We start from the raw sequence: 25151 nt of genomic DNA, 5'->3' as shown, positions 1-25151 counted from the left end.
TTTGAATGTGATTCCCAGATAATTGAAGTGCTTAACTTCCTGTATTAGATGTCCATTAATTATATAGCCTTTTGGGTTCCCTCTCTTTCTGAATTGCATAATCTTTGTCTTATCATAATTAATTTTGAGATTATTGAGAGAGCAGTAGTTTGAAAAACTCTTAAATAATTTTTTTAAACCCAAAACAGAAAGTGAAATAATTACAGCATCATCTGCATAAAGTAATAAAAAGAGTGGGCTATTGTTTAAATAAGGAGTATGAGTGGTTGCGTTTTGAAGAAATAATGGTAGGTCAGATAAAAATAGATTAAATAGGGTAGGGGCCAAGATACAGCCTTGCCTAACTCCTCGATTATTCAGAATAGGACCTGCAAGTCTACCATCTTTTGATACTTTAACATATATTTGGTTATTAGAATGTAAACTTTGAATCAGTGTAAGTAGATATGGGTCGATACCAAGGTGTTCTAGTTTAGTCCATAGTTTGTTGCGGTCGACCGAATCAAAGGCACTTTTTAAATCCACAAATGCCACAAAGAGTTTTTGTTTATTTCTCATGACATATTTATCCACAAGATGACTTAACACTAGACACTGGTCAAGAGTTGACGAGCCTGCCTTAAAACCAGCCTGCTCTTTACCAGGTAGACCTTTTGTCAGCATCCATTCTTCCAATTTAATAAGCAGAGATTTGGCATAGATTTTACTTATGCATGGTAACAAACTTATAGGCCTGTAATTCTCTTGGCAATTCCTATCACCTTTTTTAAAGATCGGTACCACTATTGAGTTGTTCCACGACTTAGGTACAAGGGCTGAGTGGTAGATAGAATTAAAAAGCGGCACAAGTTGTTATTGTTTATCTGTTTATTGTTCCCTTCCCCCCTTTCTTTTTCTTTTTTTGTTTTTGTGTATCATTTTGCTTTGTGGTTTGTGTTATCATTGTGGAAAATCTAATAAAAAAATTATTTTAAAATAAGAGAAAGAGGAAGTAAAGTGAATGAGAAAGCGCTCCAAGAAAGTAGTTCAGACAAAGAAGAAAATGAGTGTGTGCGTCAAAACAGATTTGGCTTTAAAACGGGGTGGGGGCAAGGTGCCCACATGGTTGGCTCCCATGATTGGTCTCTGCCCCGTTAGGCTTACCTGTTAGCAGTGGCAGACTCTGGGAATCCACCAACCATCTAAATTACCCACAATCCCCCTCAATGGTGCAATGATTCTCAGAACCAGCTGCAGCCAAGAGAGTGGGTGGTCCCAGCAGCTGCTCAAGGGTGCTGATGCTGGTCTTAATATTAAGAAACTGCCCGGTGTTCAAGGTAAGATGTACGCTATGTCAACTCATCACTACAGTCGTACCTTGGTTTTCGAACAGCTTAGTTCTCCAACGTTTTGGCTTCCAAACGTCGCAAACCGGAAGTAAGGGTTTTGGTTTGTGAACTATTTTTGGAAGCCGCATGTTCAATGGGGCTTCCGATTGGCTGCAGGACCTTCCTGTAGCCTATCAGAAGCTGCGCTTTGGTTTCCAAATGTTTTGGAAGTTGAACGGACTTCCAGAATGGATTCTGTTAGACTTCCAAGGTACAACTGTATAGTACTTTGCTCTGGAAATGGCAACTGTTTTTGTAAACTGCTTTGAGGGTTCTTTTTTTTACAATCAAGTGGTGTATAAATTTTATGAAATAAATAAACGAGGGCCAAGAAGGGTGGACTAATGTAGGATACCAGAGACTTGATATCCCATACTGGTTTGAACCACCCAGCCAATTTTCTAGTCCCGTGGTTACCAATACCTATGAAAAGTGCAGTGCTCAGGACACTATTCCCACAGGCTATCAACTCACATGCTGCAAGGACCTCTTTTTCCACCATTCCCTCATTCTTTTCATTTTCCACAGACAGCCAGTCCTCCACTAGGAAGAAGTACATATTGTCTGTCTGCTTGTCCCATACAATAACGTGCTGCAGGTACCAAGAGGGGTCCAGACCTGGTCATAAAGAAAGATGGTGAAGCGAACAACCTCCAAACAACTAGCTGAATGACAACTGTTCAGGACTGTGGCAACAGGGGGCACCGGACCACACAAATGGGTGGGTGCCCAGAGATGGGCTCCCAGAAACTTTGCTCCTCCCTGGTCCCTTTTGATTGTTTTTTTTGGATTTAGTTTGCAGTTAAGGAGGAAAGAACTTAATCCCGAGTCCTGGTTCAGAAACCACACCAAGCCAAACTTTGGCATAGCACAGCACAGCAGCTGAAGGAAACAGGGAAGAGCACAGCAATTGCGAGCTCCTCTCTGGGGTCCTTTATGTTCACACAGCTTGGCTTAGCACAATGGTTCTCAGACTTATTTCTCTGGGTCACACTTTAATATAAATTTGCTTGTGCCACCCTGAATTTTTTATTGATAAGAAATACATTTCAAAACACAGCTAGTATCCTCAGTATCACTTGACGCTCTTGCTCTCATTTTGAAGATATCTATCCATATTCTGCAAATAAATAAATAAATTCTTTGATACTACACTATACAGAAATGTTTAAATGTTTCTTTGATTGTCCTTGAATCTTCTTGCCACATTTGTGGTCTTCTCCCTTTGAGAACCACTGGGTTATAGTGTAATCAATTTATGGCAAGCAATACTACAACATTTGATGATGGAAATTAACTTAACAAATTCATGGAAGGAAGATCTATTAAAGGCTATCAGGCTGCACAGACACCATTCATTTAAAGCACATGACTTCCTCCATAGAATCCTGTGAGTTTATCCCTCAAGGAGCTACAATTCCCAGCACTTTTAACAAACAAAATTCCCAGGATTCTTTGGGGGAAGTCATGTGCTTCAAGTGTGCTTTAAATTTATGGTGTGCATGCAGTCTTATGTTGAATCGTTACATGAAGCAGAATGCCAGACTCAGGGACAAATAACCAGGGAAAGCCAACACCATCACAACCTGCTTGTGAACACTCAAAGGTACCTGGCTACCTAGAAATTCTGCTGTCCATAGCAAATTCCAAGACTGGGCTTTCTAGACTGTGGGCACCTTGCTTTTTGCTCTGCAGTGTAATGTAGTGGTTAGATCATGGGTAGGCAAACTAAGGCCCGGGGGCTGGATCTGGCCCAAACACCTTCTAAATCTGGCCCGCAGACGGTCCGGGAATCAGCATGTTTTTACATGAGTAGAATGTACAGTGGTACCTCTGGCTGCAAACGGGATCCATTCCTGAGGCCTGTTCACAACTTGAAAAGAACACAACTCGCGTTTGCGCACGCGCATGATGTCATTTTTGCGCATCTGTGCATACGCAAGCGGTGAAACCCGGAAGTAACAGTTTCCGGTACTTGCGGGTTGCCGCGGAACACAACCTGAAAACGCGCAACCTGAAGCAAATGTAACATGAAGTATGACTGTATTCTTTTATTTATCTGGGTTATTTGTGGGGCCTGCCTGGTGTTTTTACATGAGTAGAATGTGTGCTTTTATTTAAAATGCACCTCTAGGTTATTTGTGGGGCATAGGAATTAGTTCATTTTTTCCCCCTTCAAAATATAGTCCGGCCCTGCTGAAAAAGATTGCTGACCCCTGGGTTAGAGTGTTGGAGGAGAACTGGGGAGACCTATCCACTATCTCTTAACCTAAGGGTGAAATGGGAGGCAGGGGAATCATGCACATTGCCCCTGAACTCCTACGAGGAAAGGTAGAACATAAATGTATTTTAAAAATTTAAAAGCACAAAAAGAGCATTGATTGTCAAGTCATACCCGTGTTATCATGCCAGACGTGGATCTTCCAAATCTCTCCTAGGCTTGCATCCGTTTCTATTTGGAAAATATCCTGGCTGTTTCTCTGGAAGGCCCAGCCCTTGTCCAGGTGGCGAGAGCCGCTTTTGTTCAGCCCATATAATCGGATCCCTATATGGGCTGTGGTACCTTCAAAAGATGCGCAGCATAGCGGAAGGTAATGTTAAATTAAACTCCTGTGAATCATTAGCTCTTTACAACAAAGGGTCTCGTAGCACCTTAAAGACAAACAAATTTCTCAGGAGTGAGTGGAAGGTGCAAATACCAGGGGAAAGGGCGAGTACGGAAGCATGTTCAATGGTGAAATGGGCTGTCAGAACAATACCCTGACTCTTCCCATACCTGAGCCTCTTTTCCAGCCTGTCTTCACTATCAGCCAGTACTTGTACCGTCCAGGCTGACCACACCGAGGGATGATCCCTACCCGAGTGATGTCAATGTCGTCCAGCTTGTGGGATATCAATGCTATCCCCAGGTAAATGGAGAAAAGGACGGTGCAAGTGATCAGTGCCAAGGGACTCTGCCAGGAATGCTTCCTCTGAAAAAAATAAAGCAGACTGGGATTGGTGTGCATAGCAGGGGAGGAGGGGAAGGCTCCAGGTTAACCAACCAGTGGAGAAACTGTGGTTCTCTGCTATACACACACACACACACACAATTTCAACATATCAAAACATATCATATTCATTATTTTTTCCCTTCCCCCCCACCTCCCCAACGAACCCTCCCTCCCCCCCAAGACTTCTCTCAGTTCCTCTTTCTGATTTCTCAACACATATTGTTCTCTGCATACTGTAATATTGTATAAATCCTTATATTATCTATCTACTATATTAACCATCAATAAATTTGTGTAGGTTTATTCAAAACCTGCCAAAGAGTCCAGTTCATTTTGTTGTCTTTTTAGATAGTTTCATTCTTCTTTGAAGTCACAGTTGTCCTTATCTCGAAGTTTGTATGTCAGTTTAGCCAGTTCTGCATAGACCTTTATTTATATATTTGGGCACTTAATATAGCACTCACTTTTAAACAAATCTCTACATGGTTTACACACCACGCAATTCAACAGGAGTGAAATGCACCGCACCATCCTGCCCCCCCCAAGCCATCCCTTGCTTTGCTGATCTCACATTAAAGCCAAGCAGATGATGCTTCTTACCCATACTCTAAAGGAGACAAGGCTTTCTGATTCCAAGTCATTGTGGACCATGCATTACAATATATCAGGCCACAAAAGCTGCAACGTAACTGTTTTCTGCTACTCTAATAGGCTGCACATATGTTTGATCTTCCAAGCTCCACAATTATTATTATTTTTTATTATTATTATTATTATTATTATTATTATTATTATTATTATTATTATCATTATTAAATGTATCCTGCAGGTGTTTTATTTAATTCTTCCTTTGGATTAGTGTGCTTCATTGGTCATCCTAATGGATGTTACGTACTTCATGCTTGACACCTGAAGTTTGTTGTGTTTTGGGAAAACTGATGAAACAGCTTGTGATGCGCACACAACTCATACCAGCCACAGGTGGTAGCTCACGGGTACCACAGGTAGTAGCACCACAGGTAGTACCATGAGTAAAGAATATATAAAATCCTGGGCATTTTGGCTTGCTTGCCTGGGACTGCCAAAACAGCATTTGGTGGGTCTCTCTATACACGGCTGGAGCCTGATATTCAGTGAGAAGGATCCCAAGTAGCGCAGGCCTGGAATATCCTCCCCATTAGGGCCATGCATATCTCAAGGAGATCAATGTTAACAAGATGTTGCCCACCGACTGATGGGAGCCTTGCCCACTCATCTTCCCTCTGCATGTCTAACTGAAAAGGAAGTTCTTACCGGTGGCAAGAAGACAACACTGTGAAGAGGCACAAAGAGGCTACCCCCAAAGACAGTGAGATGCTCCGTCAGGCAGACAATCTCCTTGGGGCTGGTGGCAGCTGTTGGGGTCACTCCATCTGCACTCCATTGCATGCTGGGAAAATGGAAGTACTGGCAAAGGCTGGCAAAAACAGAGACGCTGGCGCGGACGGGGGAATGCCAGAAGTGACTGGTGATGTTGATGTAGTATTCCTGATGAGTCGCATTGAGATGGTGACTGGATGGAAGAGGTCAACAGCCACAAAATTAGCACAAGTGCATAACAGTGAAGCATCTGTAGCTACCTCTGGATTAACTAACACTACAGGGAATGTAAATAATCTCTGCAGTTTTGATCAGAGGGGACAAGGAGCACTGCCCCAAGGAGAACATGCTTTCATGTACTTTGAATGCTTGATATGTGACAAGTATCTGCTCAGAAGCACGACCGGATTTAGGCTTGATGAAGCCCTAAGCTACTGAAGGTAATGGGGTCCTTTATATGTCCAGCTGTCCTTTGTCAACAACAAATTGTCGCTGTTTTTTGTGTTGAATATATGCTATAGGGTAATTTATGGACCTAATAGGTATCTAAAGCCATTTGCACATAACAAAATATGTATTTTATCCAAGCAATTGTTGAACTGAAATACAATTACAGGATCAGGTTTAAGGTGCTGGTTTTAAACTTTAAAGCCCTATATGGCTTTAGGACCCTCGTACCTACAGGACCGCCTCTCCTGGTATGCCCCACAGAGGACCTTACGGTCTACAAATAACAACACCCTGAAGATCCCGAGCCCCAGGGAGATTAGACTGACCTCGACCAGAGCCAGGGCCTTTTTGGTCATGGCCCCAGCCTGGTGGAATGCTCTCTCACAAGAGACCAGGGCCGCAAGGAGATTTGACATCTTTTTGCAGGGCCTGCAAGACACAACTGTTCCGCAAGGCCTTTGGCCAGGGTTCAGTCTGACTCATTTTCTCTTTGTATGAACAAGTACGAAGGAGGTTTCCCAGCCCACTCACAGGTCCTTATAATATCAATGGAAACAGTTGGTCCTGGCAAGTATTAACAGCTTTCAATTTTAACCTGAGGATGGCCATTTGTCCAGTCTAATTTTAATTTTAATTTATTTGAATTAATTTTGGAATGCATTTTAATCGATTGTTTGTTTTTATGTATATTGTGTTTTATATGATGTTAGCCGCTCTGAACCCAGCTCCAGCAGGGGAGGGCGGGATACAAATAATTTTTATTATTATTATTAATTAAGAAGAAGTATATTAATAGTGAATTTTTGGGGGGCCCCAAGAGAGTGGAGTCCTAAGCTATAGCTTGTTTAGCTTATACATAAATCCAGCACTGCTCAGAAGTGATCTGACCCTTACAACCAGTGTCATCTGCCATTCTATGCTCAGCGAGCATCTATCTGTACAGGAGACATATTACGAGCGGCTAGTGATGGGCAGGCATTTACTAATGTAGACCAGGCACTCCCCACTTTGGCTCAAGGGTTCAACAGTGACAGCAGCTCAAGGAATTGGGAATGGGAACAGCTGCAGGGTCAGACATGCTAGGTCTTGACCTTTAAAGCCCTTTGTGGCTTAGGGCCCTCGCATCTACGGGACCGCCTCTCCTGGTATGCCCCGCAGAGGACCTTAAGGTCCATGAATAACCATAGTTTAGAGGTCCCAGGCCCTAAGGAAGTCACATTATCCTCCACCAGAGGCAGGGCCTTTTCAGTGATGGCTCCGACCTGGTGGAATGCTCTGTCCCATGAGACTAGAGCCCTTCAGGATTTAACCTCCTTCTGTTGGGGCTGTAAGACAGAGCTATTCCTCCTGGCCTTTAATTTGAATTCAGCCTGATCTTTTATTTCCCTTTTCTTTCCTCCCCCTCCCCTTTTATGAAGATCACCTGCTCTGAGACCCCACAGCTAATTCTCCCCTGACCTCCTCGCTGGCCCAAGTAGGACCAATTCAGCCAGCTAGCCCTGGGGATTATTTAATTGATTTTTGATTTTTATTGTTATTCATGTTTTTATACTGTATTTTATGCTGCTTTTATAATTAAGTGTTTTAAAGTGTTTTAAATTTGTTGTTAGCTGCCCTGAGCCCAGTTTTTGAACCAGAAGGGCGGGGTATAAATAAAAATTTATTATTATTATGAGAGAATTTGAGAGAGAAAAGGGGTGTCTGGATAGGCAAACAACACTTACAGAGGAGAAATTAAGAGGGTGACATCCCTACTGCGGTTTTCCTCCAGACCATTAGAAAAGGCAATTTCCTCCTTCAAGGTGTAGTGGAACTCACTGGGAAATGGAGCATTATGTCCGTAAAGATAAAGGGCAGGAACCTTCTCCTGGCTGAAACCAAAGCCTGGGAAGAAAGGATAGGATCGTTTCAGTCCACTTCCACGAGCTAGAGAAAATTAAGTATGATAGGAGAGATAAAACAGGTTTGGAAGAGGAAGTGCCACATTGCTGCTCACCAGTGGAGTATAAGGACATTGTGAAAGAAACTCCTGAGACTCACTTACTTCTCCACTATTCCCCTCCCACTCTTCCCTGCCACACTTACCCTCCATCACAGTGAAACTGACATGGATGTGTGTCCCTGTCATGTTGCTGCCTGGTGCAACTTTCACAGTGAAGTTAACAGAGTCTCCTGGTGGGATGACCAATAGTGTTTGGGGCAAGTCTTGCAGCTTCTGCTGTCCAGCAGGTAATCGCAGGCTGATGGCTCTCTCCTTAGGCAGGTTGGCAACTGAGATCGGTGCTCCTGCTGGAGTGGTGAACTCCAGAAGCGCAAGGCGGGTGGAAATGGAAGAGTTGGTGTAGTAATTGAAAGGGAAGGGGTTGATGGCAAGGTCCATGGTGACCTGCACCACCTCCTGGCTTTCTGCCAGCTGTTTGGCAAGCGTCCTGGGCACAGAGAAGAGGCACTCCGCAGAGGGGGTCGTGCACAGCAAATTGCTGGCATCCGCCCTTTTCCCCTGAACGTGGATATCGGAGACGGAGAGCGACAGAGTCTCCTCATTCAGCACTCGGGACTTCATCAAGGACCTCATCAGAGCACGAGTGAGATTGAAAGCCAAGGAGACCCAATTCCTGAGGATTGGCTCCTTCGACACGCGGTCGTTCGCCACCAAATGCAGTCTCATGTCTTCAGTAGTTAACATTATTCCTAGGAGCAACATGATAACATATCAAGAGATGCAGTCCTTTATAGCCGCTCACTCCTATACCTGTTTTCACAATCTCCCTTCAAGGGATTATGTTTGCTTAATGACCTGAGAGAAGGGCCCACTCACAGTAGGTTTTCATTGTGTCTTGAAATATGCTTGGAGTCGAGAGTGGATTTCATGCTCTTTATTCAGCTCATAGTGGTGAGGAAGAATGGAAGTTCCCTCAGAATGTCTGCTTTATATACATTATTTACACAATGGGCCCCACGTGACTGGCTAATTCCAGGATTCTCCTGTAGGCCAATCAGGTTGCGGATTCACTTCCACCTGGAGCTGGATTGGGTGGGTCCTGTGGACCAATCAGACTGCTGCGTCCTGAATCCTATTGTTCTAGCACCAATCAGACTGCTGCATTTTGGATCCTATTCAACTCAGTACATAACAGTCTTCTCTGACAAGTCTGCCAGAAAAGGTAGCTTTTCTTCATACCAACTGCACATAAATAATAATAAAAAATAAGGAAAACAAGAAAGGCCAGAATTCTTTAAGTAGCTCCCAGAAATCCATGTGCATATGGTCTGGCAAGAGACCTTTGCTTAGCATGGGTGTCATGGCCATTGTTCACTGTTGCTATGTAATGTAATGATACGACTTAGGTATTTGACTTTTTGGAGTCAGCCCTTGGCATTGATAAGGAAAACAGATGCTTATCCTTTCTTTAAGGGGCAGCATGAGAACAAAGGCAAAGGATAAAAGGAAGCCATGGGAGAAATTTCTTATTAAGAGTTGGTAGAAGAATAAGTTGTTTATACACAACAGAAATATAATTTGGGAATACAGTGGTACCTCTGGGTGCGAATGGGATCTGTTCCAGAGGCCCGTTTGCAACATGAATAGAATGCAACCCGCAGCAGCGCATCTGCGCACGTGTGGGTTGCGATTCACCACTTCTGCGCATGCCCGTGATGTTATTTTGCACCTCTGCGCATGTGCGAGCGGCAAAACCCAGAAGTAACCCTTTCCAGTACTTCTGGGTCGCCGCGGGACGCAACCTGAAAAAACATATCATGAAGCAAACATAACATGAGGTATGACTGTATTCTTGGAAAGAAGCCACACCAGGAGGAAGTTCTGTCCACTTTTTTCCTTCTGCACTATTGTGAACAATTTGATGAGTAGAGGGGAAGACAGGCCATGGGTATAATGTAGCTTGACCTGAGGTTTTATTAACCTACAAAGCCCACCCTAGTCCTTTAGGTTTGTGGTGCCATTTTAAAAATCTAAATAAAGGAAGCCAGCAAGTTGTTTTGCTTCTGTTGGCTGCAGGGGCTAGAAAGGGGAGGACCAGGGGCAGGAGTGGAGACAGAGATTGAATCACAGCTCCAGTACAGCCCAAGTGCTACCCCTGTAGTTATGGCAGTCATCTGCCCTTTGTTGCCTACCCAGGATTGCCAAGATGCTGTTGCCAGCGGAGGCGGGGGTTTCGTGACCTTCTTTTGTCTCACTGTGGATAACTTGGATCATTCTCTTGGCAGCTTCCAGCATTTGGGTACGAGATCCAAGGCTGAGCTCTTCTGGGAATGCCTGGTGTTGCGGGGGGAAAGAGGACTTATTCACTGCTTGCCCAAACACACAATTGCTCTCTTTGAAAGGACACATCAAGTGAGCCTCCCGCTCCCCCAGACCCCATTAGTTTCCTTCCATCACTCAGAATGATTTGTTTGTTTGTTGCATACTAAAATAAATCAATCAATAAGGCTCTAGGCATCTTACAAACGGGGTTGTATCCCATAGGACTTCCCCTTCCTCTCTTTCTCTGCTCGCGAAATCTGCTCTGGTCCTCCAGCTGAGTGTGTGTCAATGTGTACATGTGTGCAGGTGTGCAAGTGAGAGGAGAAGAGGGGAGAAGTTGCATTGCACAAGCAGAAGTCTGCTGCATGAGCAGAATGGCAGCACTGGCGACAACCAAGAAAGATAAGATGCTGCGGGAGGCAGATGGTTGCTCTTACTCTGAGTGATAATTTTTTCTCTTCTGCTTAAGGAAAGAGAGAAAGCTCCTGAGATGGGCAATGGCATGTCAAAACTAACAGCTCAGCTTTAGCTAGCGAGGGAGGAGAAATTCAGCATTTAAAGCTGAGTCCATCAAATCCACACTTTCTAGAACAATATGCAAACTGAAACACAAATATCCTAAATTCAGTTATCCAAATTTTGTGATGCACTTCTCCAAAGAGTGTTTCCAAAAACGGATATCTATGGGGAAAGTGTACATAAACATGAATATGTCTCTGAAAACAACATATGAAACTGCATTAAATTAGGGAATGCATCTTGCAAAAATGTCCACAGTCAAAACTACATATATAAACATGTTTATTAGGAGAAATTCACACTAAGGGCTAATCTGGGCTGCCTCTTGCCTCTCTACTTTCCTCTGGGGAAATCCACTCTTTAGCCCTCAGCTGGAGCAAACAGCAATTGTCAGGTGGGGTAGCTCAGTCAGTAAAGCGTAAGACTCTCAAGGTTGTAGGTTCGGGCCCCACATTGGGCAAAAGATTCCAGGGACTAGGAGAGTCTGGTGGTCCCTTCCAACTCTACAATTCTATGATTCTATGTTCTAATTTAGAGCTAAAGAGTGGGGTATTCCTGGGAAATGAGGGGGTCAAGCGGAAAACCACTCGGCCTCATGCTTTCTAGGCATGGGGCAAGAAGAAGTGTGGCTGAGACCCTAAGATACAGAGGAATTATCACGCATCACTTTCTGCAGGATTTGGGGATATATCACAAAACGCTGTGAAAAACCTGAATTTAAGATTGGGAAACCAACAGATCCTTTTATATCACTAGCTCTAGTACAGATTTCTTGGGGAGGGGATTACTATGAAAGGACAGCAAATAGCTAGTCAGCTTATTGTTATATTTACTGCCATTTGGATTTTCTGCCACAGGGTCCCAAATATTGTGGGCCATCATTGCAACACCTTCTCTGACTCCAACAGAGCAATGACAAAACATCTACTGGAGGAGTCCTACCACACAAGCCCTCAGTGCAGCACTAAGCTGAGCAACATCCTTCACACTGGAGATATTCAGGGAGGCCAGAGCTGCTGTGACATTGCTGCGGATGGAGATGCGGTCCCTCAGCTCCTTCATGCTATACCCTCTTCCAAAGTCCTGGAAAAAAACCACATGTGGCCAAATCACCTCTGCTGGAACAGAATACTGCCAAAAAGAAAAAGAAAACCTGCCCAAATGGGGATGATACATATTTTTAAAAGTGCTTTTTATTATTAATTATATTTTCATATCACCCTTCCTCCCCAAAGGATATCAGGGCAAAGTAGAACATGGTCTGACAAAACTTGAATAATTCAATCGACAGTGAAGATACAAAAAACAACATGCCAGCCAATTTCCATATCACAACCTCATTCACTGTCGGGCGCCAAGTTCACTCCACCCCCGCAAAGCTAGGGCGAGTGTGTCTTCGGCTGGCACCTAAGTGTTAACAAAGAAACGGGCAAGTGCAAACGGAGGGAGTCCCACAACTGGGGTGTCACGGTGGAGAGCACCCTTTTTCCTAACTCTGCACAACAGATCCTAGCTGTGGATGGGACCGTGAGCAGGGCCTCCCTTGAGAATCTCAAGTTCCTTGGTGTGCAGGCATTGTTAACCTGTACGCAGATATAAAGCGTTCTCCCCCACCAGCAAGTGCTTACGTGATTCAGCAGGCTTATGAGAGCCAAGGAGTACGGAATCACCTCCTGTGGGTTTCCTTGCTGGACCACACCCCACAGCTCCGACTGGCTCTTCTTCTTCAACCAGCTGGTTATGGTGTTGAATCCTGAAGGGAGTTCAGGCATGGTGAGAGTCAGGGTTCTGAAAGGGAGAGCGGACAGAATTTGCAAATACACTTTGTAAGTGAAAACATACTTTGCAAGCATCCCTCCTCCCTGCCCATGCAAGCCACACTTAGAAAGGTTTTGCTACCATCCTCAAGTACTGAATGCCGTAAAGGTAAAGGGACCCCTGACCATTAGGTCCAGTTGTGACTGACTCTGGGGTTGCAGCACTCATCTCGTTTTATTGGCCGAGGGAGCCGGCGTACAGCTTCCGGGTCATGTGGCCAGCATGACTAAGCCACTTCTGGCGAACCAGAGCAGTGCACGGAAACGCCGTTTACCTTCCCGCCAGAGCAGTACCTATTTAACTACTTGCACTTTGATGTGATTTCAAACTGCTAGGTTGGCAGGAGCAGGGACCGAGCAATGGGAGCTCACCCCGTCACGGGGATTCGAACCACCGACCTTCTGATCGGCAAGCCCTAGGCTCTGTGATTTAACCCACAGCGCCACCTGCATCCCTCTGAATGCCATAGTAACCTCATAATCAAGAACAGAACTGTCCTCAAGGAAGTAACACAATGACTGCAGCTTTAATCTTTCTCCAGGTAGAAATAAGTATTGCAAAAGCAACGCTGTCTGCCAGTGGCAGTGCTGTGCTGCCTCCATCTTGACAGCAGCATCACTGCCATTTCCTAGAACAGTACAGGGGGCAGATGTTAGCAAGGTTAGGGCTGTGTGGGTGTGCTGGAGGGAATGCCAGATTAGCTCTGCTTGTGCATCAACGCAGCCCAGGCCTTGCCAACCTCCCCCCATACTGTCCTGGCAAGTGGCACTGATTCCACTGCTAGGACAGCAGCACAGCACAGCACAGCACAGCACAGCATGCTGTCTTCTCCTGCCTGTTCTTTTTTTCTTCCTGAGTCCCTGGAAGTACAAGGCACAGAGATCTCCTGCTCGGCCCATCCCAAGGAGGTCCCACATTTACTGGTTCAATGCCAAGGTCTTTGCTCCCTGTGAGTCCTCCAGCTCAACTAGGATGTTGACGCTGGATTGGTTGCCAAGAGCGCCTGTGGGCAAGAAGACGCTGAAGGCAGATTTGACCCCTCGATACAGGCAGGAGTGCCAACAATGGCTGCTGTGAGGGGAGCACATTTTGGCAGTCAGGGTGTAGATCAGCTGCTGCTGCTGCGTTGGGCTGCTGTCCTCATCCATCCAACCTGAAAGAGTCAGAGCAGGAGATGCAGAAGGATATCGGACGGAGGAGGTGTAAAGGTATACATCACTTCAGCTTGGTCACATGAGAATATGAATCAATCTGGCTCCAACACAGCTGTATATGCCTGAGCCATGAACGAATCCCATGCAATGCTAGTCTATGTCTATACTCACACACATATACATAAATTACTGTCTAGTGGTCTGGCAGGCAAAATTACACATGACCCAGGTACCTATGGAGCCTAAATGACAAGACTGCCCTCCCTGCCTGCAGCTTCCACAAAAGTGGAGCTCAAACAGCTTCCAAAGGACAGCTCCTTGAGTTGCAGCTGTTCCAGTTCTTTAATGGCACTGAGATCCCCACTGGGGAAATCTTGTTGCGTTACTTACCCATGCACTGAAATCTAACCGGTGTCTCCAAGATGTAGATATTGTTTTCTGGTCTCAGAATGCAGAACCCTCCCCTGGGTGGGTGGTTTGGGGTGAGGGTGATGCCGGCTTCTCCCCGCAGCTGTCCTCTAGGCTGAGTGACCAAAACGGTGAAAGTGTAGTTCACTCCATCCTGCAGGACTCCCTGCCTGATCACCAGGTCCCGGTTGGAGTCCCCAGTAGAAGTGGTCACATTGTCTAAGGTCAAAGGCTGGCCATCAGAACTCCGAGCTCTCCAGCTGTACTGCAAGGGCCAAATAGCACAGATCACGATACATCAGAATGGCGCCTCTTTTTAAGCGCAACTAAAACCCTGCTGCTCTATAGCCCTGGAATCAGAAAAGAGCATCTCACCAGCGTTCCATTGTCGCAGCTTTCGCACCGTCCAGACAGCGTGACATGGATGCTGCTGCTGACCTCGTAGCTTGACAAAGCACTGCAGGAACGGCACTCCAGGGTCACAGGCAGGATCTGGCTAGATGCGATCGAAACCTGCCAGCGGACACCCGAGTCAATATTAAAGTCAGCCCCAAATCAAGACACAGCAGGCTAGTGGGTAGAAATGGAGCAACGCAACCCTACAGAAGAGGAGCAAGATGTCCAGCAATGGAGGAGTCCCTTGGACCTCTCCCAGGCAACGTAGCAGAACTGTGGTGAAGGGTCCATCAGAGTGTGGACAAAAGCCAGTAGTGTGTCTAGGGGGTTTGCCCATACTGCACTTGTCCCTGAGTGCTAAATCCTAACATTTGGTCTCGACTGGGCTTGCCAGCTTCATAGCAAGCATATGTGCATTTGAGCGTTATTCCAGGGCTCGGTGCTTTCCTTGCCATTTGGCATCCCTACGTACATTGTGTTTCTTTGTCAAAAAGAAAAGAAGAGGTCATTCAACAAGGCAGTCTTTGATCTATGTCTTTGATACAAGAAGACAGGAACTAACTGTCCAAGTCAGCAGGGAGGAATCACTCCCCTTCAGGAACTCCCTAGTGCAGCTGAGGGGGCTGTATGGAGCGGCTTGCATTCAGAGGGTGTTCTGTGGAAAGAAAGAAAAAGCTCTGTTTTTAAGCAGAACTTTCTCTTTCTTTCTTTCTTTCTTTCTTTCTTTCTTTCTTTCTTTCTTTCTTTCTTTCTTTCTTTCCAGAGGAAGTGTTTTGACTACAAGGCACTTTTATGCAGGGGGTAAAATGTTTCACTTTTAGGAGCATTTCCCCCTCAGCAAACTCTTCAAAAAGACTCCCTATAAGCAACCATCAGCGACTGCCACATACTTGTCCTGCACTACATGTTCACTGTGTCTGTCTGTCTGTCAATTTATATGTGGGGAAGTCAGAGTGGCCACGTGAGACTAGAGAAGGTAAGAAAGCCAAGCTCACCGTCTGTGTCACCCAAGCAGGATCTTTACCAGGCTTCCTCACAGTAAGGTTGAAGTGGTAAGTTGCTCCTGGATTCAGCACAGTGTGTGGGACAATCACTCTGTCCAGGCCTGCCATAGCAGGGAAGCCACATAAAGTTGTGGACACATTAGGTGCCTGTGGCAGAGAGAAGTTCAGTTAAGGGCCTTTTGCATTAACTATTTCTGCTCTGATGCTGAAATTGAGGCTGGAGGGGGGAGTGTAAGGGCCCTGGTAAAATCTTATGAAGCAACAGACTTTTGAAAGCTGCCATACAATTAAAGTAGAAAGTTGTGAGAGCGGAGCCTGGCCTTATGTTCTCTGCCCCAGGGCCATGGACCTTTCCCTACCCTTACTCAAAAGTTAGGACCACTCTGCAGGCCCCTGTGAAGTGAGGCTCAGTCTTCTCTCTCATACAAAAGAAGTGAGAATGGACAAGAGGAATGCTCTCCTGGTATAACAGCTTTTAAAGGGCAGGAAAGGAAAGGAAATAAAACAGGTGCTAGGCAGGTAAAGCCATAGCTCCAAATGCAAAATGAACTGGGAGCATACTCCAAGTGCACTGTTGTTTCTTCATTTCCAGCTGCTGGAAATTTGGTGCCTTCTGAATTTGACAGAATTTGACATAGAGAGGCACCAAATTCACAAAGTGTTGAATTCAAGCCATGGCTGCAAAGTTTGAATCATCAAGCAACGTGTGATGGTAGGTGATTGACAGGTGGGCAACTCCTCCCACCTGTCAAAGTGGCCTCTGGGGAATCAGTCGCTTCTGGATTTGGCCCTCCAGCAGGATCCTGTTTCACCACCCCTGTATTAAAGCCTTCATATAAAGGTAAACCCACATTTTCAGGTTATGCTTCTCATTAGTTAATCAGCACCAGGGTTTCCCAAACTTTTTGGACTACAACTCGCATCATCCCTAGCTAGCAGGGTCAGGGATGGTGGGAATTGTACTTCAAAAACAGCTGGAGACCCTAGTTTGGGAAACCCTGGTCTAAACAATGTGTCTTATTGCTGCCATTCCAGGTCCTCTTCTTACCTCCAGTTGACAGTCCCAGTGGTATGCCAGAGAGGAGTTTCCACCCTTCTCCACATCAGGGTCATATGACTTGCTTCCATCTAGAACCAGATCCATTTTGGCTGTCCCTCTCCTCCAGGATCCTCCTTGGATGACTGGAACTAGCTTGCTGGAAAGCACAGTCAAGTTGCTGCAAGCCATCCGGGCCAAGGGTGTGTTCTCCAGAGAGATAGTGAAAAGCAGGCAGTGAGGACCAACGTCCAGGGAGAGCTTGGGGAGCACAAGGCGAGGGGTTAGCACATCTACATGCGGTAACGAGACTGCATCGGTCTTGGACAGCGTATCACAGTTGCAGCTGCGAAATATCTCCCACTGATACAACGCCCGGTAGGCTGTGCATTGTTTCAAGTCCACATCAGCCTCAAAGTAGGTGGTGTAAGATTTGGAGATCACAGAGAGAGGCTCAACCAGCTTCAGAGTAGGGCTTTCACAGAGCAGCTGCTGCACAGTTACTTTTGACTGGGCCAAGACAAAACTGATGTTGTTGTAGACTCTCACTTCTACTAAGAAATCACCAGCTTGGTGATATTTATGAAATACTCTCTGATCTCCTTCACTGGTGAAGGTTTTGGGTGAGTCCCCAAAATTCCACTCCATGTGAAGGTTGCTGCCACCAACCGCCATCACGTCAAATGTCACGGTTTGATTGACAAATGTCCTGGTGCCATTGCTGGACAGGTCAACAGTCACTACCGGCACCTCTAACGTTCTTACCACCAAGAGAGTGTCTGCACAGAAAGCATTGGTGGCCTCAATCAGAATGGTTAAATTGTCTTTGCCAGAGGGGGTATATGTCACCTGCTGGCCTGTGACATTATAGTCGGGCAGCCCAGGGAGCCGAAATGTCCAGGAGAAAGCAACGTTCTCTCCAGCTTGCACGGCTGCTCGGAGTGTAAGTTCTTTGTTGGCTTCCAGAATGGGCGGGCAATCATCTAAGAGATGCAGCCCCTTCACCTTCTCTAAGACCTTCACCATGATAATATCTGTCTGATTACTAACATTGTTGTAAGCAGATGCCAGCACCTGGTGATAGCCTTTCACTGGAAAAGAAAAGTGGAAGATCCCCGCAGGGTTATCCATGTGAATCCCCAGCGAGGGGAAGTAGAGGGCAAAGGTCACTCGCGAGCCCTTCAACACACGCAGTGTAAAAGTAACCTTGTCATCTGTGCACACTGTCCTCTTGTCCACTGTCACAGCCAGTCCAGCCACAGGGTCTTGGACAGAGATGGCACCCAGAGCTGTACTCTCGCTAATGTCATTCCAGACCCGCAGAAACACTCCATAGTCTCCAAACTGCTCAAATCTGTGAGAGATGTTCTGCCCATGGGAGAGGATCAGCTTCTCCTCTTCCCCCCTCTGTAGCTGCCATTCCCATGCAAGGTCAGATCCTGCATCCACCATGCCCAGAAGCTCTACTGAGGTGCCTGACTTCAGGAGGAAGGGCCGCATGATTCCTGCCACGCTGAAATTTGCCCCAGAAACAGGTTCCTGCACTCTGAGTTCTGTGGAGCCATTGCTGGATCCCAGGGCATTGTAGACTGTGACAAAGACAAGCTTGGAGCCTAGAGTGTTATAGATGTGCGAAAGGGAAGGTGTGGTGGTAAGCAGCAGCTGTGCGTCCTCCTGCACTTTCCACTGATAAAGGAGATCTGTTCCCGACACCACAGAAATGTTCAGGTTCACTGGCTTTCCTACTGCAACATTATCAGCGGCCGATTGAACCTTCACACCATGAACTCTCTCCAAGACTTTCAGGGTAAGGCTGGTGGTGACTTCACCCAGTGCATTCCCAGCCTTCACCTCCACCAGGAGCTCCCCACTTTTATTGGGGCAGAATAAGAACAACTGTCCTTCAGAAGTAAACAGCGGATGCTTTCCTTTCAAAGCTGCCCAATGGAAGGTGACATTGGAGCCCTGAGCAACCTCGCTGGAGAGAGAGAAGGCTTCCGCAACGGCCACATACTTGTCCTGCACTACATGTTCACTGTGGATTTGCACCCCTTGGACTCTTTCCTGGACCTCTACGGTGGCGTTTGCCTTCTCCATGCTCACAGCATTCTCAGCTACGGCAAACACCACAAAGGTGCCAAGAGTGGGGAAAGTGTGAGTGAAAATGGCCGCTCCCTCTTGGAATCCAGTTGTTTCACCAACAGCCCAGCGATAGCGAACATGATCCCCTGCAGCTAAAGAAGATCTGAAGGTGACTTCCTGCCCAGCCTCGCTCACTGGTTGCTCAGCATGTAGAGTCAACAGCTTGACTGGAGTAAGCACCGTCATGGTGAGTGTCGCTGTCCTGTGACTGACCAGATTCTCACCCACCACCACGATGGTAAAATCTCCTGCTTTCTTATAGGTGTGGGGGGCTCTTTGACCCACCTGATGAGGTGAGGCGTCTCCAAAGTCCCACTGAAATGTGGTTGTAGTGTCCCAGCTGACTTCAGCCACAAAGTCGTAGGGAGTGCCCACAGCTAGAAAGATGCCCGTTTCACCACTATGGTGAATGGAGATGGTATTAATGGCCTGCTGAGCTGTGATATTTACCGAGGCGTTTTGTTGGCTGACCATGTTCCACACAGTCACAGTTACCATATACAACCCAGCCTCCAAGTACACAAATGTGATTTCTGGAGTTTTGGAAGGCACTGGGTCTTCACCGATGCCAAAATCCCAGTGGTACCTGTACTGGTGCTGAGGGTCGGGTCCTGGATCTACTTCAGCCAAGAAGGAAAGCGGTTCCTCTAAGGCTATAGCAGACATTGGAGCCAATAGCTTAACTGAGCTGATTTTGTCCTCTACACAAACGGCTAGTTGACGGGAAGCGCTGCTCATTGTGCCATAGACAGTCAGATTCACCTGGTAATTCCCAGCCGCCATGTAGCTGTGAAGGACCGTGGAGTCTCCATGACGAACAGTGGGAGGGCGGCCATCTTGGAAATCCCAGCAGAACATAACCCCTTTAACTGGCCCTGTCACAAAAGCTTGGAACCGGGTCAGCTCCCCACTGGAGAGACAACTAGGAGCCAGGATGCTGCTAATACGCAGTTTGTAAATGTTGGCTATGGTGGATGCCTCGGTATAGGCCGCAGCACTGTGAACTGTCACTGTTATTGTGTATTTTCCTTCAGCAGCAAAAATGTGAGAAACAACACCGTGTGACAGATTTCTGTAGATGGATCCATCTCCCATGTCGAAAGACCACCTGACATCTGTGCCAGAGGTAACTGTGGCATTGACAACTGTGACTGAACCGAGTTCACTGGGCCCACTGCACACTATGTGCAGGCCCATAATTCCTTCCCTGACAGACACTGATGCCCATGATGTTATGCCACTGAGATTGTTATTGACTCTTAGGGTCACATTATAAATCCCAGCCTTTTCAAAGGAATAGCTCACAGTAGAATTTGGTCCCTCCTGTACAGGTGACCCATCGCCAAAGTTCCAGGAATACCATATGCCATAGAGGGAAGGAGAAACCAAGACCTCAAACTGAGTAACCTCTTTAACCAACGGAGAAGCTGGACTGGGCAGTATGGTCACCAGGGTTATGGGAATGACAGCACAGACTCTGGCCACTTGGTGAACTTGCTCATACTTGTTGAGGGCTTCAGCTCTAACAGTGTAGTCACCTACAGAAATAACAATGAGTACGTATCACTCAGGAGTGGTAATAATTTTAAATCTAACCCTAGAAAAACCACAAAAGCTGTTGAGGTAGATTGAAGTGATTGGCAGGTGACAGCCAATTTAGGTGCAGGGGCCTCAGGTTCCCCGCGGCTGCCAGACAGCAGGAAAGCTCCTTCCTCACTTTATAGTGCACCTCATTAGCTTTGCTTCCCTTCCCATATGCGTGTTCCTGCCTTGGTGTCAATCTCCTATGATGCTTTTGCCTCACCTGTTCTCTTCTGGTTTCCTAGGTTTCAACCTGCTGATGGTTAGTCAGCCTGTCCTGGCACCTATTTTCCCACACCAATTTTAACCTCTCTCCACATAGCTCTCTCAGCTGCTATCTTCTCACCCATCTATTCTCCTCCTCTTCATTTCAGGGAGAAAGGCGTGACTTGAAGCTCCTTGAGCTCCCTAAGTTATCTCCTAGTATCAAACCCATTTTCCCACCTGGCTGAATAAAGGCATGGGTCACCCTTGCTGACACTTGAACTCGTTCTGTCTGTGGATCTGGTTGTGGCAGCTGAGCATCGTAAGGAGGAGCCAGGGTGGTCTCTGCCTCTGGGCTGCCATCACCAAAATTCCACCTGCAAACAGAAATACAGACCACAAATAATGTATTGGATATACTGCGGGCAACTGGCAGAGGTCACAATGAGAGCGGCAGTGTTTCCTAAAGCGTCTGCACAGAGTGACAATTTGGCACAGAATTTCTACCAGTGATGCCTGTTGACCTGCCTGTCTGTGAACAAAGGAAATCTGAAGGGAGACTCCAGCATGAAACTCTCTGAATTACATTTCATCAGGAATTCAGTTCTATCATCTGTGACTTGAATCAAGATATTTATCACACTATATGTGTTTGCTAACTTACCAAGGCCAGGAAGTTTCTGTTATCACCAACACAGCTATCCTAATTGCCACTTTAACTGTTTTATTGGATGTGATTATTACTCTCCATTCTTTTTGCAATTTGCTTCCTTTTGATCTCAGTGTTCTCCATTCCCATCCACTTGTGTCCACAGGCCAAACAACACAGGGGAACCCATATATTCCCTGTTAGTTAGGAATTGTACTACTTGTTGCTGGTGAACGGCATTCTGGCCCATAAATCCATAGTAAATTTGTTAATCGCCAAGGTGCCGCAAGACTCTTTTGTTGGTTTTGTTGATCTGGAGTACTGAAAACAAGACCCAGAAAGTTCACCCTATCTCTGCCTGAGATTGGACTGGACTCAGCAACGGCAATGATAAATTCCTTCCCAGAGTTTCTTCTGTGCCCCTTATCACATCACCCCCTCTGGTACATCTCCCACATGACCTATCACCACCTTTAGCCCCTGCCAAAAATTCTGTTTTCTACAAGATGGATACAATGCTCGCTGCCAAAGGTCTGGAAGTCAAGCAATTTGCAAGTCCTGGTTGCACAATTTGTTATTTCAACACCTCAAATGTCTTTTCGCTATATTTATTCCTTTTCCCAAAGCCATCTCTGGCATGGTAGTACTTGCTTGTGGGGTACACTAAAGTGGGGACATTACAGGTACCAGCAGAGCAGGTAACTCCAGGGTACCTTGAGAGAGTAGGGTGTTGAATTAGATTATCCTTTTTTTAATTTTAAGTTCAGTGATTCTCCTAGGCACTGTCATGTTCTGACTCTGACTTATAGTCTGATCAGAAAGCAGCTTTCTCCAGATCTGTTGAACTGGTTATTCTGATTTTTGTTTGTCTGCCTTCCCCTGAAATAGGTGACTTGTCTTGCTTACATTATTTTAAGCAATTTGCTTTGCTGGCCTCTGTAACACCCCCCATTTAGTGTACCCTGTGGTGGTCTACAGTGATCTGAACTGGACTGTTGCCCTGCAACAGGCTGATTCTTGGGTATCCTCTATGCCTCATAGTTCATTTTCTACCAAACCAGTGTGGCTTTCATTCACAGGCAAAGTCACAGATGCAGTTTACTACACCTCCTGAACATCACCAAATGTGCCAAAAAAGAGGGAAGGGGGGAGTACTAGGAATTGTCATATATTTAGGGGAAGATACCAGGTCAGACTGTTTGTGCATCTATGCATAGGATGAGACTGAGTTGGTGGCTACTAACTGAGTTAGCGATTCTATACTAAAAGCTAAATTGGGATGAATTTAGCAGAAGTGTTTGTAAGTCAGCTCAAATGAGGTTTTTTTCTGCAGAAAACGATGGTGTGAATTGGCCTTGAGTAGATACACTGGCTGTTCCCAGAGAGCTCTTCCCTAAGATTGTGTGTTCCTTGCAACTTGGATTTTGGTGATGGGCAATCACTTGAAAGTACCTATCCAGACTTCCTTGCCTTGCTTCTTACCTCACCATGACATCCACGGCAGTGTCTACTTCCACCCTGAATATCATAGTCTGGGGAACATTGACTTCCACAATTCCAGGAAGTCCCAGCAATTCAGGGTGAGCCAAGGGGTTCATGGGTTCAGCTATCAGCATCAGTTCCAAAGATTTGAAGCTCACCGGGTTCTTTGCTGTCAACTATGAACAAAGAGGAGAAAACCAAGAAACCTTTGATCCCAAACCAAATAAACCACCCAAATCCCATAAGTCACTGAAGCATCTTCTGATAATGCTCATAGCAGCTCAGCTATGCATTTGCTTCTGTAGAGAGAGACAAAAGAGAGTCAGGAAGTCCCTGGCTCAAAGGAACTCACAGAGAAGCTGCAGGCAAGCCACTCTCTCTGTTATGTTACAGTCTTTTTTTGTTTGTTTGTTTCCCTCATGTCCTCATCTTTCTAGTCTTGGTTCAGTTTGCTTACATCAGTTTGTAATTTAAAAAAAAAATCAATCCATGCAAGAGTGCACACTGTTTCATTACATATATTCATTTTTGTATGCAATTTTCACATTCTGACATGTAATTTCTCCTAATATACTGGACTACCTTATAAGGCTGTTGTATGAAATACTGAGATAACACATATAAATTGCTGTACAAATACTACTTATATTCCTTGAAATGCCCACGTGTGCAATGCTCTACTATGGGGTTGCTGTTATTGCTGCGGTTGTTGTTGAATGGCTTTGGTTTCTCACCTTTAGCTTATATGTAGCAGGTCTCTTAAATGTGACACTGTAGCTCTGACCGTTGTAGGCAAACATGTCCATGTTATCAATCACCCAGGTGTAAGAAACAGAGGACCCCTGGCTGATCTCAGCAGTAAATACCTGGTTAAAGCAAAGAAGTTGCTTGATGAGAATAACCCATATATTGGCTATGCTGGTTGAACTTTGGGCTAAGTATTGAGGAGCAGTAAATGAGTCTGGGTCTGGGTAGGATACTTCAGTGACCTGGCACTGAGGGATCTGTGCACTGCCTAACACTCCAATTTCTTTGCCCCTTCAATAATTCAAGATCATGACTGCATTGTTTCCTAGTTCAGAGGTACAGTCCTTGTCAATTCTGCAAAGCCACAAAAATCAGTATAGGGTATGCATCTATGTACAATATATTTTTTTCATATAAGAATAGCTAGCCGTGCCCTGGGGTCACTCCAAAAACAATGACAATCAGTTCTTCTGTAGCTTACCCATTAGAAAGAAGCATCTTTCATTTGCAGTTTTCCCCGTTAAGATGTTGTTGCTGGGGACTGTTTGTTTTACTGGAATGGCCAGAGCATCAGAAGGTCCCTGGACCACTATCCTCAAAACATGACACCAGACATCCCTCACATAAAACAAAGAGTTAACTTTGGAAGGAACATCATAACCCACCTGTGACACATCCACTAGCATCCGGCATGGTCCAGGAGGCACCACCCTGAGTCCATCAATGGCATCATGTGACTGGATCTTCACAGACAACTTCTGGGCACTGACCTCATTGGAAACAAGGATGTCCAAGATCTCCTCCTCTCTTGGTTTATCCATGACAAGCTTCACCGAGGAGAACCAGGTGTCTGTGGTCTCTCTGTAGCAGGAGGGGACACGGAGCACAATCCCTGCTGGGCAAGCGGCCACAAACGGCACCCCAGCCATGTCCACCGGGGACATCCAGTTAGCCATAGCCTTGCAACCAGAGGTGATCTTGACAACCAGGAAAATCTCCTGCTTTGTGGGTATGTTGAGCTTCCCGCTGAGTGGTGTGGGGTAGATAAGCTGCAAATCACTGACTTTTGACTGCACTTGCACTGAGCAGCTGGCCTGTGAGCTGCTGACAGCATTTCTCACCGTGGCGGTGAAGGTGTAGGTACCAGACTCCAGCCTTTGGGCCAGCATTGGAGGGTTTGCCAAGCTCTTCATTGCTTGCGCAAAGGTCACTCGTAGGTCACAAAGCATGCTGTCCACCCAGGTGGGGTTGGGCGGCCCAGGGATACCTCCTTCCCACCAGCTCTCCTTCATGAGGCTGATGTAACTCTGTCGCCAAGGGGAATCCGTGTGGGGATGGCACTGCAGGAACAAGCCCCTATCAGTGCTGTGCTGTATCCCTATGATGTCACCCGGATGGACAAAGATCTCTTCTTCTGGCAGGAGAACCTGAAACGCACAGACAGCTGAAGCTAATCGGAATCATTGGGAGACAACCTCCATTTAAAGTACACACACTTGGTCTTCATTCAACTCCTTCCTACAGTTGTGCACGAGAAGCAGAACAGCGTACCAGCAAATAATGCTAATCCATATAAAA

General features: G+C 46.0%; 1 protein-coding gene and 1 long non-coding RNA gene across 3 annotated transcripts in view; one reads left to right on the top strand and one right to left on the bottom strand.

Moving 5' to 3' along the window:
* The window catches only part of LOC128407445 (polycystin-1-like), a 63976-nt gene that overhangs the window by 19260 nt on the left and 19565 nt on the right, over window positions 1–25151 (bottom strand). For both annotated transcript variants that reach the window (XM_053375817.1, XM_053375818.1), the window contains exons 12-29: window positions 24239–25000; window positions 23561–23692; window positions 22827–23002; window positions 20936–21072; window positions 16781–20448; window positions 15724–15879; window positions 14708–14845; window positions 14315–14597; window positions 13692–13923; window positions 12581–12740; window positions 11895–12035; window positions 10304–10445; window positions 8255–8860; window positions 7894–8053; window positions 5654–5912; window positions 4144–4339; window positions 3763–3930; window positions 1842–1985 (exon numbers count right to left, since the gene is read on the bottom strand). In XM_053375817.1, the coding sequence (XP_053231792.1) occupies window positions 1842–1985; window positions 3763–3930; window positions 4144–4339; window positions 5654–5912; window positions 7894–8053; window positions 8255–8860; window positions 10304–10445; window positions 11895–12035; window positions 12581–12740; window positions 13692–13923; window positions 14315–14597; window positions 14708–14845; window positions 15724–15879; window positions 16781–20448; window positions 20936–21072; window positions 22827–23002; window positions 23561–23692; window positions 24239–25000 (7660 nt within the window). The remainder of the gene's footprint in view (window positions 1–1841; window positions 1986–3762; window positions 3931–4143; window positions 4340–5653; window positions 5913–7893; window positions 8054–8254; window positions 8861–10303; window positions 10446–11894; window positions 12036–12580; window positions 12741–13691; window positions 13924–14314; window positions 14598–14707; window positions 14846–15723; window positions 15880–16780; window positions 20449–20935; window positions 21073–22826; window positions 23003–23560; window positions 23693–24238; window positions 25001–25151) is intronic.
* On the top strand, window positions 19957–21414 carry LOC128407448 (uncharacterized). Its single transcript, XR_008328806.1, has 2 exons — window positions 19957–20036; window positions 20866–21414. It is a non-coding gene; the product is annotated as an uncharacterized LOC128407448 (long non-coding RNA).

This window comes from Podarcis raffonei, chromosome 2, assembly GCF_027172205.1.
Source record: "Podarcis raffonei isolate rPodRaf1 chromosome 2, rPodRaf1.pri, whole genome shotgun sequence".
NCBI lineage: Eukaryota > Metazoa > Chordata > Lepidosauria > Squamata > Lacertidae > Podarcis > Podarcis raffonei.
The sequence above is the reverse complement of the archived record's forward strand: the minus strand, read 5'-3'. Positions and strand labels throughout refer to the sequence as shown.